This window comes from Lucilia cuprina, chromosome 5 (assembly GCF_022045245.1).
Source record: "Lucilia cuprina isolate Lc7/37 chromosome 5, ASM2204524v1, whole genome shotgun sequence".
NCBI lineage: Eukaryota > Metazoa > Arthropoda > Insecta > Diptera > Calliphoridae > Lucilia > Lucilia cuprina.
Window position 1 is genome coordinate 27,740,979 of NC_060953.1, and position 16,849 is coordinate 27,757,827.

General features: G+C 32.8%; 1 protein-coding gene and 1 pseudogene across 1 annotated transcript in view; both read right to left on the reverse strand.

Moving 5' to 3' along the window:
• The window catches only part of LOC111689388 (signal peptidase complex subunit 3), a 41,015-nt gene extending 37,075 nt beyond the window's left edge, over positions 1-3,940 (reverse strand). Inside the window, exons 1-2 of the mRNA XM_046953357.1 lie at positions 3,704-3,940; positions 2,029-2,295 (exon numbers count right to left, since the gene is read on the reverse strand). Of these exons, the coding sequence (XP_046809313.1) occupies positions 2,029-2,295; positions 3,704-3,846 (410 nt within the window). The 5' untranslated portion in view covers positions 3,847-3,940. The remainder of the gene's footprint in view (positions 1-2,028; positions 2,296-3,703) is intronic.
• Positions 3,941-6,997: 3,057 nt separating this feature from the next.
• LOC111689196 lies at positions 6,998-7,908 on the reverse strand (annotated as a pseudogene).
• Positions 7,909-16,849: the final 8,941 nt, after the last annotated feature.

Sequence of the window (16,849 nt, forward strand, 5' to 3'; positions counted from 1 at the left end):
TAAGAAGGCGCCTTGGATATTCAATTACTCCTGTATTGATCTTTCTCTGTCCAAACTCAAAAAGAATGAAACTTCCGATATTACCTTCCTCAGCTTATTCGCAGAACAAAAAGATAAACTAAAAACTGAAGGATGGCACTTTTTATATACGGATGCCACCAAATCGCAAGACACCCTTCCGGCATATGCCGTAGGAACCTCATCTTAAAAACTCTTCAAGACTACTCATCTGTTTTTACGGCGGAAGCTTGTGCCATATACCAGGCGATTCGTCTCGTCTAAGCTGAAAAAATGAAATGTATTATTTTCACTGACAGCCTGTCAGTGATGAAAGCTATTTTAAGTACTTTCAACTACAAATGGAACATTAACATCAAAATACGCGAGTTACTTATAGGAAACGAGAATAAGGTAAAAATTTATTGGCTCCCAAGCCACATTGGCATCCCTGGCAACGAATATGCAGATTTGGCTGCTAAATATGCGTCTAGTGCCCCAGTAATTATGGATGCAATAACGGAGAAAATTGATATTCGTCGTTATATTGCAAACCACGTTAAAAGCAAACAACAAGAAACTCGTCTTCAACATTCTCACTACTCTAATGTGAACCTCAACAACAAACCGCCTAAGTATCCAATAAGTATGGAGAGGGACAAAATCAGAGTATTTTCAAGACTCCGATTAGGTCATGCTTCGTTCTCTCACGAGTGGATTCTCAGAAGCCTAAACACTGCACCAAACTGTAATACCTGTAACAGACGATTTACGATTTGTCATGTCCTTGATGAATGTCAGCTTTTCGCCAGCCAGAGAACTAGACTTTTCCAAAATAATCCTGCCATTGTATTTCTCAGAGAACCTTCTACTCAAAACATAGACAAAATATACGATTTCATCAAACTAACAAAACTGAAAGTATAACTCACTTGTACAATTACGAGCTGATGGCCGCAGATGCTAGTGCTCTATGCTATTTTTCTTAGACTTAGAATTTATTCTTAGGTTTAAGTTGAAATAAATAAATAAATAAATAAATAAATAAATAAATATTTTCAACGCAAGGTGAAATGTTTTTATACCCTACACCACTATAGTTGGGAGGGTATTATACGTTTGTGCTGATGTTTGTAACGTACAAAAATATTGGTCCAATAGCCACCTTAAAGTATACCGATCGATTCAGAATCATTTTTTGAGTAGATTAAGACATGTCCGTCCGTCTGTCCGGCTGGCTGTCCATGTAAACCTTGTGCGCAAGGTACAGGCCGCAATTTTCAAGATAATTTGATGAAATTTGGACCAAGTATGTTTTTTTGGCACAGGGACGAAGCCTATTGAAAATGGTTGAAATCGGTCCATTATTTCACCTAGCCCCCATACAACCGTACCTCCCGATTTGAACTTTTTATTACATAATTACGTTAAATAATCTGCTATCTCTCTAAAAATTGGCACAAATAAGTTTTATATAAGTATAAATGACACTACACATTTTCGTAAGGATCGGCCCTTATTTGACCCTAGCCCCCATACAAACCCCCTTCAAAAAATGACCCTAGCCCCCATACAAACCCCCCTTCAAAAAATGTCTTAAAAGACTAAAATTGACTTGTAACCATATGTATCGCAATGAAACTCAACAAAACTAACTGTTAGAAATATATCCTTTTCCCAAATTTACCGAGGATCGCCCCATATTTGACCTATATAAAGCCTCATTTAGAAATTTTAGTTTTTTCTATCAATAAATTGCTTAAATATTTTGGAGTTATGGTAATATTCAACATAAAAGTTTCTTTATAAAAAAACTTAAAAAGTAAAAATTTAAAAATATACTCAGGTGTAGGGTATTATATGGTCGGCCATGCCCGACTATACTTTCCTGCTTGTTTAAATTAGCATATATTATAAATGTCCCCAAATATAAAAAAAATTAAAAAATTTTATATTCATTATAATTTTAAATGCAAACTTACAGTGTAAGATTTAAAAGACGTTATAAGTATTAATAAATAAATAATTTACCTTAAACCATTTCCATCGTCCCAAAAGTAATATTTTGTATTCATATTTTTGAAGTCTAAAATCGCATTCTCTCCTCTACGTATGATTTTATCCCATAAAACAACTTGATTTAGTACATTATCTTCAGTACTATATTCCGCTGTAAGAAAAAGGAACAACTGCTTTACATTCCAATTAAAGAGACTCGTCAAGTTAGTTTCCAAATCAAAGGTGATAAATCCCAAGTCGTGTTTTTCTCTCAAGGCACCGTAATCTGGAACATTTTTTCTAAAAGATAAAATACATAAATTATTTCATTCTGTAAATAAATTTTACATTTTTTTACATTGAAGATATCGTATATAACTCAAGTTGAAAAAGATTGAATGAAAGTTTTGTTAAGGGCACTGGCAGAGGATATATTATAAACTAATTTTTTCGCTAATATATTCATTTTTTAAAATTACAAATAATATCATAATCATTATTGGCGCCCTAGCAATTTTTTATTGAATTTCATTAAATCTAATTGCAATCGTCCAGATATGGTAACTCTTTTTGCAATTAGGTAAATTGCAAAATAATAGAATTAATGAAAATATTGAAATACATTTTGGCTGTGGGAAAATATACGTAACTCATGCGGAAGACAGTACCAAGACCTTGCAACTTTTACAACGAAAGACATTTCAAATAGAATAATAATTTATTTATATATTATATATGTATTTGCCCTATTCTACTTTAGTAAAATTTGAAAGGAGGGTGTATAAACAACTAAAAATACGAAGAAATACTCCTTTATCCGGGACTGTTTATTTCTTATTATAAACAATGCTTTTTAACTCAACAGAAAGTTGAAGCCAGTGTACACTTAATAAGGTAGCCTCGTCCGCACAGCTGATCATCAGCTTTTACAATCTTATCTGTCAAAATTCCTGTTTGTTTACATAGAAAAAAAATCGCAAAAGGTGTAAAAATTTTAAAAAGTGAAGAAAATTATGGTTTTAAAGGAGTTTTCTTGGTCAATCGTGATTAAATGTCTTTGTTATCCTTCTCTCTTGATAAAAAAAGAAAATCTTTAGCTCCGGCATACGTTCCAAATCAGTTTCAACTATTTTTAACACGACCAATCACTTTTCACAAAAAACACGTTTAATTCGGAAAATTGGTCTTCCCAATAGATATAGTTATGATTTTCAGACATTCCACGTTTAATTAATATAATATATTAATATTAATAGTTAAAAATTTAAATAATTGCTAAAAACTCATATTTTTATTGTGTTTATTTGTTGCTTTTTCATTCTACACACACAGCTTTTTTTGACAGATGGGATTATTCTACAATAACAAATCGCCTGTTGTTTTTGTATTGTTGTATTTGTTGTAGCGACGAGGCTACCTTATTAAGTGTACACTGGTTGAAGCCGGTTCGTAGCAAATAAGCAATATAACCGAAAACGATTATTTAAAGAACTTGTAAAAGGCTTCGAAATTCGGCTGCATGGAAACATTTATTGTTGTAAATTTTTAATGACTTTATATATTTAAAAAATCTGTATTTTAATATTTAGATTATATTATTTATATATTATTTTGTACTCCGCTCAATACTTATCCTTTAAAAATTTCCGACAGAAGTTGGTACAACAGGACACATTAAATTTATTGTACCATTTGTGCTTTTACTTACACCAAAATCTTAGCTGTATTAATATTAGATTTAACTCTGTAGTCCAGAAATACAGTTGAAATAAAACAACAAAATGTTAAGCAGGCTAATACTGATAACGTATAAGCAATTGTGGCATTTCCTCTGGTTAAAACTGTATGCATTTTTAATCCTTAAGTTCTGAAGTATTAATTTTTATATGACACGTATCAGTAAAACATATATTTTTGAATCAATAGCGATGTAAAATAAATAATTGGTTACTGAATACTCAATACCAAACGCCGCAGTATGAATACAATTGGAACCGCTGTCGAATAACCACGCAAAAAGTGCGAGCGACGAAATAAAATCACAAAGTATTAGTGTTGAAACGAAATGTCGACTTTTTGCAATTAGGTAATGTCGACTTTTTGATGCACAAAACATTCCGTAACAGATGCACATAAAGAAAACAACCCGACGAAAAATAAAACAAACCATAACAGCTGTTTTATCAAAATAAACATTTTTTTTGGTGTGGTGAGTTATTTTTGTTTACAAATATGTGTTTCTGCATGTGGAAAAGACGCAAAAACCGGTTTTTATTATTTACATTTTCAATATGAGTTTAGGCACGTGGAAAAATTCAAAAAAATTGATTTTCATGATTTACATTAAAAAAAAATATTTTTTGATCAATTAAAATATGTATATAAATATGGAAAGGAAAAAATCTGATAAAATATAAATATATTTGGGATTATATCGTTACAGAATGCCTTTTAATAAAAAACATTTAAAAAATGTTACTATAGCCTTATATATAAAATGATATATAATTGCTATAGGACGATCTTGTGAACGATAATAACCTATATAGAACTTTAAATAGGAAGTGTAGAAATCGGATGGCATACATTTTTTCCGGATTTCATCGTTCTAGGGTGTGTACTACAACAACAAATATTTTTTTTTACAAAAAATGTTATTATGGCCGTATATATAAAATGATATATAACTGCTATCGGACGATCTTGTGCACGATAAAAACCTATATAGAACTTTAAGTTGGAAATGTCGAAATCGGATGGCATAAATTTTTTCCGGATTTCATCGTTCTAGGGTGTGTACTACAACAAACTTTTTTTACAAAAAATGTTATTATGGCCGTATATATAAAATGATATATAACTGCTATCGGACGATTTTGTGCACGATAAAAACCTATATAGAACTTTAAGTTGGAAGTGTAAAAATCAGATGGAATAAATTTTTTCCGGATTTTATCGTTCTAGGGTGTGTACTACAACAACAAACTTTTTTTTAAAAAAAATGTTATTATGGCCGTGTATATAAAGTGATATGTAACTGCCATCGGACGATCTTGTGCACGATAAAAACCTATATTGAACTTTAAGTTGGAAGTGTAGAAATAGCAGTTATATATCATTTTATATATACGGCCATAGTAAGATTTTTTGTAAAAAAAAAGTTTGTTGTTATAGTACACACCCTAGAGCGATGAAGTTTGAAAAAAAATTATGCCATCCGATTTCTACACTTCCAACTTAAAGTTCTATATAGGTTTTTATCGTGCATAAGATCGTCCGATAGCAGTTATATATCATTTTATATATACGGCCATAATAACATTTTTTGTAAAAAAAAGTTTGTTGTTGTAGTACACACCCTAGAACGATGAAATCCGGAAAAAATTTATGCCATCCGATTTCTACATTTCCAACTTAAAGTTCTATATAGGTTTTTATCGTGCACAAAATCGTCCGATAGCAGTTATATATCATTTTATATATACGGCCATAGTAACATTTTTTGTAAAAAAAAGTTTGTTTTGTATTACACACCCTAGAACGACGAAATCGGGAAAAAAAATTATGCCATCCGATTTCTACACTTCCAACTTAAAGTTCTATATAGGTTTTTATCGTGCACAAGATCGTCCTATAGCACTTATATATCATTTTATATATACGGCCATAGTAACATTTTTTGAACGTTTTTTATTAAAAGGCATTCTGTAATGATATAATCCCAAATATATTTATTTTTATCAGATTTGTTCCTTTCCACATTTATATACATATTTTAATTGATCAAAAATATTTTTTTGTAATGTAAATCAATTTTTTTGAATTTTTCCACGTGCATAAACTCATATTGAAAAATGTTAATAATAAAAACGGGTTTTTGCGTCTTTTCCACGTGCAGAAACACATATTTGTTAACAAAAATAACTCACCACACCAAAAAAAATTTTTATTTTGATAAAACAGCTGTTACGGTTTGTTTTATTTTTCGTCGGGTTGTTTTCTTTATGTGCGTCGATTTTTCAACATTTTTCAGTTAGTTAAAAGTCGACTATTTCCGACTTTTTTATTATATTAGACTTTTTCGACTTTTTACTATATTCGACTTTTTTCCACTTTTTTCGACATCGACTTTTTTCACAGACGATAGTCGAGTTATAGACGTTTTTAGAACAAAATAGTTGACTTCAACTTTTTTTGACAAAAAGTCGATTATTCGAAAGTCGATTTATAGAACTCTACTAACGGTGTTTAAACATTGTTTGCCTCCATTAATTAGTTATAAGTTTTATTTGGTCATTCGCCAAAGTGCAAAGAGCTTTTTAAAACGAACGAATAAGCTAAAAAATATAGTCCGACCGAACTCAAAATTTCGTTTGGTACCGAACACTGAATCCGAACTTCTGTAAATTTGAAAGTTCGGTTGTTCGGTTTTCAAAGTTCGGTGAACACGAATTTTTTTCTTAAATGAAAAACGCATTTATGTTTAAAAAGTAATAAATTTATAACATTTAAAACCAAAATATGAACATCCGGAAGATTTTTTGAATAGGCTCTTTAATTAGCAATTGGGTCAATTATCAACTAATTCCGAATTCCAGAGAGTGATAAATTTCTAATAACAAACCATTTTTGTGAAATTGTATATCTTAATACTTTTATTTTTGGTTTTTAAACGATTTATTGACGATGATATATTTCTATGTAAGAGCAAGCAGAGAAAAAACATGATTGTGACTAAAATATTATAACTAAAATGATATAACGAATTTCTAAAAAAAAATTATAAAAAGAGGTAAAAATTATACGGAAAGATAACGAAACTTCTTTATAAACCAAAAGCAATAACATATTAAGATTTTATGTAAGTTCTATTCCCAATTCAATGGGAACAAAATCTACAAATACAAAAATCCGGGAATAGGAATGAAAATAACATTTATAAAATTATGTTTGGAAATATGTATAAATAAAATGTATTAAATACATTTTAATATAAAATTCTTTATTTAAAGGGAATGTTATGATTATTTACTAATAAAGGGAGAAATGGAATTGTTTGTAATGAAAATTACTATAAAATACTTACTCACCAAGTAAACGGCCTTTAAATTCCCCGTTTTCAAACCTTTCCTTTATTCTCGATTCATTAAAAATACGGCAATCGTGTGTGCTCCCCCTCCATCTCTTCACTATGTCCAAAATTTTGAGATTGGCATCACAAGTCGCCTATGATTAAAATTTTTATTAAATTAAATACAATATACATATACTGTATTACCTGGACATTTAGCGAATAGAATCCCTTTCTATTAATGTAGTATTGCGCTAAGTCACCGCCAGTTTTTTATATATTAATATGTGTGCCATCTATAGCACCAATGACACCAGGGAAGTTGCGATTTTTTTAAGTTGCTGGGCAATTTTGACTTCTTCATCCACAGAAGTTGGTATTTTTATCTTTTGCCTACTGAGTTTGGCCAAAGCTCGGGCAACTTTTGCACATATACGGCTAACTGTAGGCCATGGAGATCACCAGCATCATCCTGAATCTAAAAATATTATGTTAAAGATATACTTTCCTTATTATTCATATTACATACTTCCCTACGTCCCCAACAACGCAATGCTACTAACACCTGCAGCTCAGGGGAAGTTCCACATCCTCTTCGATCAACTTCTATATCTGATCGTGTTAGATCCGTAATTTTTTGAACCGTTTCTTTATTGAAACGGTAATTAGCTTTAAATTCCACATCTGGAATAGAAAAGGGGTCGGTACGCTCCATGTAAATCCTTCGACGAGGGCAATTATAATTTTGGGTAATAGTTTCTTTTGAAATCCACACAAATATATGTCAAAATATTTTCCAATTCTAATAAACTTACCAATTCTCCGGATTATATTGAGTGTATCCATATTGTTTTTTATTTATTTTTTTATAATTAAGGCTGTGTGCTAAACGGTAGCAAAATCTTTTTGGATTAGATGACATTTTGACAATTGTTACTTCTTTTACAAGAAAATCTGCATTTATTTTAATAATAGAAACACTTTTATTGTTTTTTTATTTTTAAAATGGATTTTCTACAATCGCAAATGTATTATAAACTAAAATTATAAAATATTTTTTTGTTTGGATTTTCAAATTTTTCTTTTCATTTGTTAAAAATTTATGTAGCTCTATGAGCTAGGAAAATTTTATTCACCTCATATGTAACAAAAATTTACATTTTCAAGCAATTTTTTTTTTTTTTTTGGGTTTTGATTAGGATGGCGGTGCATCAAGCACTCATATTGACAGGTTATCACACGTTTGTCCAGAGAAAACCCCACCAACCGACCTATACCTTCATATAGGAAGTTGGAGCATCCGGACTTGATTTCATCAAAAGTATTAATGGTCTCCACCAGTATATATTTGAGTTTAAATGGTCTCCACCAGGTTATATCGTGAGTATTTTATGGTCTCCACCAGTTAAAAACGTTTGAGTATTCTATGGTCTCCACCAATAAAACATAACCTCACTTGAGGTAATACGAAAGCACGAGGTTAATGTAGACAACATATAACTTTGAACAGTTATATGAAGTAATACATTACACCAGTGCGAGTGAGACGCAAAACTGTCGAAAGCCAGGCAACAAACACAAGCCTGAACGCGTTTAAGAAATAATCGCGATGACGCGAGAGTTGTTCCCCAACTCAGACCTGAATTACGACATTTTTTTCAAGCAAATTGTTACCGATTGGCACACACTCTTATTTAAAAAACAAGTATGAATGTATAGTCGGGCGTAGCCGACCATATGATACCCTACACCAGTCAGTATGTATGTTAAAAATGGGGATTATTTAAAAAAATAAAGCATTTGGTTTGTTTTTTTAAATTTATTTCGGAATATCTTTACTTTTTTTCGACAAAAAAAGAGATTTTTTTAAGAGGGCTCAAAGGGGAGTAGGGCAAAATATGGGCCTATCCTTTAAAATGTTGGTAGGGGGAGTTAAGTATTCTTCAATATTATTTATGTAGAATTTAAAAGTGTTATTAGTGTTTGTAAGTGAATTTTGACCTTCAAGTCATTTTCTGAAGGGGAGTTTATATGGGGGAAAAGGTCAAATGAAGCCCTATCATTACAAAAATCGGTAGTGTCATTTAAAGTTCTATAAAACTAAGTTTTGTCGACTTTTGTTAACATAATAGATCATTTAAAATAATTATAAGCCAAAAAGCCCTATTTGGGGGATACGGTTATATGGGGGTTAGTCGAAATAATGGACCGATTTAAACCATTTTCAATAGGATTCGTTCTTCGTTCGGCCAAGAGAAGCTTGCGTGCCAAATTTCATCCAATTATCTTGAAAATTGCGGCCTGTACCTTGCGCACAAGGTTTACAAGGACAGCCAGCCAGACGGACGGACGGACATAGCTTAATCGACTCAGAAAATTATTCTAAGCCGATTGGTATAATTTAAGGTGGATATAGGACGAATATTTTTGCATGTTACAAACATCAGCACAAATCCAATATACACTCCCCACTAAAGTGGTGTAGGGTATAATTAACATTGAATATACTTTTATCGAATTTAGCTTAACAACGGTTAGTAAGCAAGAATTATAGAAACATTGATTGCGCATTCAGTATGCAAAAAAATGTTCGTTCTGCGCATATACGTTATATCAGCCTAGAACTTGACAAAAATAAAAGCAAAACATAAACAAAGTGACATTTTTGGAAAATAAAAAATATTTCGATACAAATAAAAAAAACTAATTTCGCACGCCTTGGAGTTGTTGGTGCTTTTGCAATTTTTCACAGCGCATTTCATATTTAAAGTATTTTATTTTTTTAAATTTTTACAAAATTTTGTAACGTTTTTAATTTTTTTTTTTTAAATTTAAAATTTTTTTTTTAGACGTCAATCACTTTATTTGCTGATGTGACGTAGCACATCGAACACCTGTTGATTTAAACCAAAAAAAAACCTGCGCAATGCGTAATCTATATTTTTATAATTATTGGTTAGTAAGCATGTTGTAAGTTTTTTTGCATAAGACTGTTAGAATTTCACATCGATTAAAATGGGCATCAAATTCCTATTTTTTATAAGAGAAGTTTATTTTCGAAATGAAACAACTTTATCTTCATGAAACAAAAAATATTGTTTTTACCTAATTGTAATAAAAATTTTCATAAAATCCTTAATTTTGATCTGATTGCAAATTAGAAAAAAATAATTTCTATCTTTTGCAGACTGCATAAAAATGCATGTGGAAATTGTTTGAAACTTTATGGGTGCATTAAAAAAGATTTAAAAAATAAACTTCCTACCTTCTATTACCTTATATTTATAATTAGATCATAGAAAAGTTGTTATTCGGTTTAACGAATTTTTCGTTTTTACGAATGGGCCTGACATTATATCTTTCGTTAAAGCGGGAAACTACTGTATTATAATCGCACAATATTTTTCTGACATTAACAATATCAATAAGAAGTCAAAAGTTTGATTTTTGTTCCTTTTTATTCGTTATATCGAGTATAAAATGTCTTAAATGTTCGCAATATAAGGTAGTTAATGTTAAAAATTTAGCCGTTCGTTATATCGGATTTTCGTTAAAGTGAAATTCGTTATACCTTTATTTAAAACAGTAAGTGTTCTTAAAAAAATTTTAAAATTGCAATTGCTGTGAATCAATTAAGTAATTTGCCTATGTAAAATTTTATAAATTTTAAGAAAGAACTTTACCCGAAGTGGCAAGCACCTCATCAGCTGCACAAGCCTTAGCTGGTATACGAGCAAACACCCCTGTCTCGGGCATTGCGGACCAAGCAGTGACCCCCGCGACTTCTGGACAAGTTGGATCGTCGAACTCGAGTCGGGTCCAATTAATGCTCCCTCAACCGCCCTCACGGCCAACGAAAACCCCCCTAGTCGCAAAGATCCATCTAGAAAGGCTTTTGTTCAGAGGCGCACCGCCTTGCATCTAGTCGAGCGACTTAGAATTAAGTCGGTCGATACGCTAACCACGGACGAAAAATAGTCCCTAGATTGGGCTAAAGACCTACTAGCTCAGCCGGAGTGTTCTGACCCTCCTACAACCTCAAATGCAGCGGACCAAGCTAAAACTGCAGGGCCTAAACGGCAGCGATCGGAGGAAGAACATGCTTTCCAGGCAATCCCACAGCCGAAGACTAAACGTCAGAAGCAGTCTAGACTCGTATAGTCAACAGACCCTATAGCGAAGTTGCCAAAACCAGCTAGTTAGGGCCATTGTTGACAAAAGTGTCAACGACGGAGCTATCTCCCAGGACAAATGGTGATAATTCATCAAAAAATGCTAGAGGTGTACTGGAAAATTCTCAAAGAGAATCCCGGTCCATCTCCGCAAAATGATGATACTGGCTGGTATCAAGGCCACATAAAAAATTTGCTTAAATTAGCGGTTACGTCTATAGGGGAAGTGTGGCCCGGCGCGAAACTTGAGGTGATCTCGGTCAGTGAGATACCTCACAGGCCGAGATCAATTACGGTCATCCCGGCGGAACCACATGAACCGGAGGCGATTCTAGTGTGCCTTCAGAGTGGAAACCCTGACCTACCTACCCACAACTGGAAGGTAGTCAAGGTCTCCGAACCTGAAGGTGCATACAGAAAGGCGTTCGTGGTCCTTAATAAGGAATCGTTGCCGTTACTCCGGCAACATACTTGGAATCAATGTAAAAGGCTATAAATTACTATACGCAAAAGGCACAGGTAATATTAGATCTTGCATACGTGCTAAAAGCACCTTAAATATCTTCATTTTATCTGATTACAGTGATGAAGATACAGTAACTGCACCATGGGAAATGGGGGAATCCACAATGTGGATCCTCTCCTGCTATATGGCGCACGACCAGACGGAACCCCCTGCCAAGTAACACTGTCGTCAGGGCAGTAAGTGCAGCAAACGGAAAACGCATCCCTGTTATAATAGGCGCAGATGCAAACGCACTAACATCAATACACGAGGTGAGTTCGTACTGGACTTCATTTTAAACCATAATCTTGAAGTAGTTAATAGAGGTTCAGAACCTACATTTGTAGTTGCAAATAGACAAGAGGTACTGGATATAACGCTTGTAAATACAAGTCACTCTCACATAATCCGAGACTGGTCGGAAGACTGTTCCTTTTCAGATCATAGATATCTTGTATTATCGATAGAGAAAACACAGGAAAGGATAGACCCAATGCTCTTATCACCCTCACAACATGCCTACACCAAAGGCAAATTAGTTGAGACGGCCCTACACTCGTTAGTGGGATGTATAGAAAAATCGCTAGAATTTGAGGAATGGGACTGTCGCATACGCGGATGACGTTGCGGTAGCAGTATCAGGTTTCCATCTGAATACCATATCTCAAAGACTCGAATCAGCACTCAACTTATTAAGTCAACGGAGCGTTGACAGTGGTTTGTGTGTAAACCCTAGTAAATCTGAACTTGTACTCTATACTAGAAAATACAAGATCGAAAATTTTACCTTACCTCGACTAAACAGGGTCATACTCTCACTGGATACATGAAGCGGTTATTAAACCTATTCTCTTTTACGGGGCAGTTGTCTGGTGGAAAGCACTTGACATTAACTCCAATTGTACACTTCTTGGCAAGGTACTAAGAAGGATAGCAATCCTTATAACAGGATCATTGAGAAAAACATCCACCAAATCTCTATTCCCAATGCTTGACAGAGAAGGGCATTGACAGAGAAGGTGTTCAATAGATTCCTCCTCCTCTTCATCTTGACAACTTCTACAGAAGTCGTTATGGGGAATACCAAGTCTTCTTGCATGGTTTCCAAATAAGTTATGTCCCGCGATGACAGCAACAAGGTTACTGATGTGAGGACGGTTTAGTTGCAAAAGATATGATGTGCGTTTACTGTCCAAACTTGACGATATCTTCCTTGTGCTGATGCAAGTTGGTTCATTACGCCATCTTGTCTGAGAGAGTTGATAAAATGTTCCCTCTATTAGGTTTTTGCAAACTTTTAGCGGTATTCCGCAAAAGATGTCTATGTCCCTATCGGACATTGATGCTCCTATTATCGCTAACACATCAGCAATACGGTTGCCGGTCAAACCCCTGTGTACCCGTACCCATTTGAGCACGATTGTTGAATGTCTCGCCATCCTGTTTAAGGATGCCCGGCATTCTTGGACTAGTTTAGATGTAGTATATACACCAATCAGGGATATGATAGCAGCTTGGCTATCGGTACAAATTTGAATATCTCTGTTTGATATTCTGTAGTGCCAGAGTCAATTTGCTGCTCTTTTTATGCCTGTAGTGGACTACAATTATCCTGTATCCTAAAGTTTATTCTAATTCCAAATTCAGGAATGAAAATAACACCCCCCACTCGTTCCCCTTTCTTAGAACCGTCCGTATAAATCAAGAGGGTTCTTGGGGAGCTGTCTTTCTCTGGTACAGAGTTTACGGATATGATATAGCCGAAGTCCCTGTGGAGAAAAGGTTTGGGTGTGCAATAGTCAATATTATCTAGAAGAAAAGATGTTTCCTCTATAATACTCGCATCGCCGTTTGGCCTGTAGGTCCAAGCATTTATAGCATTGATTCTGAAGGCAGTGCTAAGTGGCAGTTTTCTGGCTGTCAGATCAGTTGGGATCCAATTAAGCATTGCGAATAGGGATTTGGTGGATGTTGTTCTCAATGCTCGTGTTATAAGGATTGCTATCCTTCTTAGTACCTTGTGAAGAAGTGTACAATTGGATTTATTGTCAAGTGCTTTCCACCAGACAACTGCCCCGTAAAAGAGAATAGGTTTAATAACCGCTTCATTTATCCAGTTTACTAGTTTGGGATTTAGTCCCCATCTCTTGCCTATAGCTTTTTTGCAGATATTCATTGCCATTAATGCTTTGTTCATCCTGGCCATGATGTTGTGTTTCCATGATAGTCTACTATTAATTATCACTCCAAGGTTTTTCGCACTATCTGAAAGTGAGAGTACGACTCCGTTTAGTCGAGGTAAGGTAAAATTTTAAGGTTTGTATTTTCTAGTAGAGAGTGCAAGTTCAGTTTTACTAGGGTTTACACTCAAACCACTGTCAACGCTCCATTGACTTAATAAGTTGAGTGCTGATTCGAGTCTTTTAGATATGGCATTCAGATGGAAACCTGATACTGCTACCGCAACGTCATCCGCGTATGCGACAGTCTTATATCTATATATATAATTAATTTAAATATAAATATGTTTTACCGTATGTTCAATAACTTTTATTTTATTAAAATTGAATGGTTTAAATCTAGTTTATCCAAGTTTGGGGTATACTTTCACCACTTTTCCTCTTTATTATATCCCCTTTGCAGAAAAAAACGTAACACTGTTTATATTTATTGCCATCAATTGCGTGAGTATTACTTCTCTTTAAAAAAAATAAAATGTTCCACTGCATCAAAATATATGTTGTCGAAAGTTTTTAGAACTCATTTGTAAACAAACTCAGATTTTATTGACATGAATTTCAAAAGGGTGCAACAACAAATTAGTCATTTCCACATGTCAGAAATTCCTAAAAAGAAACATTATAAACACTGTCTGGCGGTACAGTCTTATTCAAACGCGTTTATTAGTGTTGGAATATAAATTTTGTAAAAGAATTACGTTTGTTTTTAGAGGAGCATGTGTTGAAAATGCACCAGAGGATAACTTATACAAAAAATGAAGACAGTGTTGAATATAGTTCAGAGGATGAAATCCTTGCGCCCATACGAAAACTTGCTATACAGTAATGATGATATTAACGGAGATATCAGTGCGCTCTAATGTAAATTCCATATCAAAATATTGAGATATTTGTTGGTCTTTTTATTCAATTTAGGTAAATTTGTTTAATCATGCTATGGCCATTTATTTTACAAGAAAAATCAAGAACTGTGAGCTTAATTTCACACTCTAATAACAATATAAAAATAAAAAATTTTATTATTGCTAGATAAGATTGGTTTTAGAGAATATAGCCAAGAGCTATTTAAAAACTACCTTAACCCACGAATATATTGGGTTAAAATCTCCGGTAACCTCAGCAACAAAACAAATAATGAACATGGAGTTCCGCACGGTTCAAAATTATGCTCAATGTTGTACATAATCTATTCAAATGAACACACTAGTACTAGCCAACACATTTTCACACGCAGATGACACAGCTGTTATAGTTGCTCACAAAAACATAAACGACGCTACTATATTTCTGCAACATGAACTGGTTACAGCGATACGATGGTGCTATGATTACGGCTTAATTATAAATGCATCCAAAATTAAATTAATACATATCAAACCCCGACATTATCTGTATACCTACATTCAAATCAGATTCCACAGTATCGCCTTCACAATGCTAAGATCAAAAAGTTAAACTATAACTTTGACAACTGCTCAACTACAATCGAAATTGTTAATACATACAAATACCCAGGAGTTATAGTTGACTAAAACTTCAAATGGAAATATCACATAGATGAAATTCGCAAAAAACTACGTAAAGTGGCATATATTTTACATAGGCTAAGCTACTACCCAAGCAAACTCGTATTGAGACAAGTCTACTTTTCTCTCACCGAGTCCCAAATTCGTCATGGAATTGCTTAAAGCAAAAATATGCAAAACCAACTATAAAAAATAACCAACAAAATCGCATTACATCGACTATATCCAACAATAAAATTGCTGACAGGATGCACCTTTAAGGTGAAGTCAATTCAACAGCTGATCGTTATTTTTTTAATGAATGATATATACAACCAAAGTAAATTATAAAGTAGCATCACTTGAACAGCTGACTATTTTTTTAACTATAGTTTCTATAGAAAAATAAAATTAGTTGTCAAAGTTTGTTTTGAAAATTGTTAACATTGTTTATGTCGCCATTTTTAAATTGTTTATTGCTATTTGTTTAAATTTGTGAAGAGTTGAAAAAATGAATTAAAAGTGGTTTTAAAGTAGTTTAAAAGTGTTATAAATTGTATAATATATAAGAATATAATTAAATCCTTAATATTTTCAACTTAAAAGTAATATTTTATATTTATGTTTTGTTCACTTTGTTGTTAAAGGAAATTTTCTTAAATTTTATTTTGACACATTCTTGGATTATTCCAAAAACAAAATACATGTGCTTGTTGTAGATGTTGTTGTACAACAAGAGATGTCGCCACTTTATTAATTTACTTTGTATACAAATATCAATTGGTACAATTTCCAGTTGCCACAGGCAAAAAAACATCATTAATTTGCATAGGTATTAATTTTATTTTCAGGATACTAAAATAATTTAAATTTATAATTTAAGGAGTAATTGTTTATACATATATTTAAAATTTACATTAAATATGTATGTATGTATGTATGTATGTATGTATATTATATATAAATTTTTCTTGATAACTGTTTAAATCGTAGAAACAAAAAACTAAGTTTCCGCGCAATGAAACAACTGATTTTTTAAAATTATTTTTGTAGTAAAATCTTTATAAAAATATAAAATTACATAAAATAATGTGTATTTCTTACCCGTTATAAAATAGTATTCTTCCTAATGTATTTTTTTTTTTTTGCAGCCAATCAAAAGGTACAAGTAAAAATTTTGAAACATCAATGTATATTTATATTCAACAATGCAAAAAACAGAAACGTAAAAAAAATTATTAAAAAATATTACTAATCTGGACAATAGAGGGAGGGGATTTCTGTTTTTATGTAGCTCGCATTTTTTACCGGTTTAGAGCTGTCACAAAAACTATAAACAGATTGAAATGGCAGACACGGCC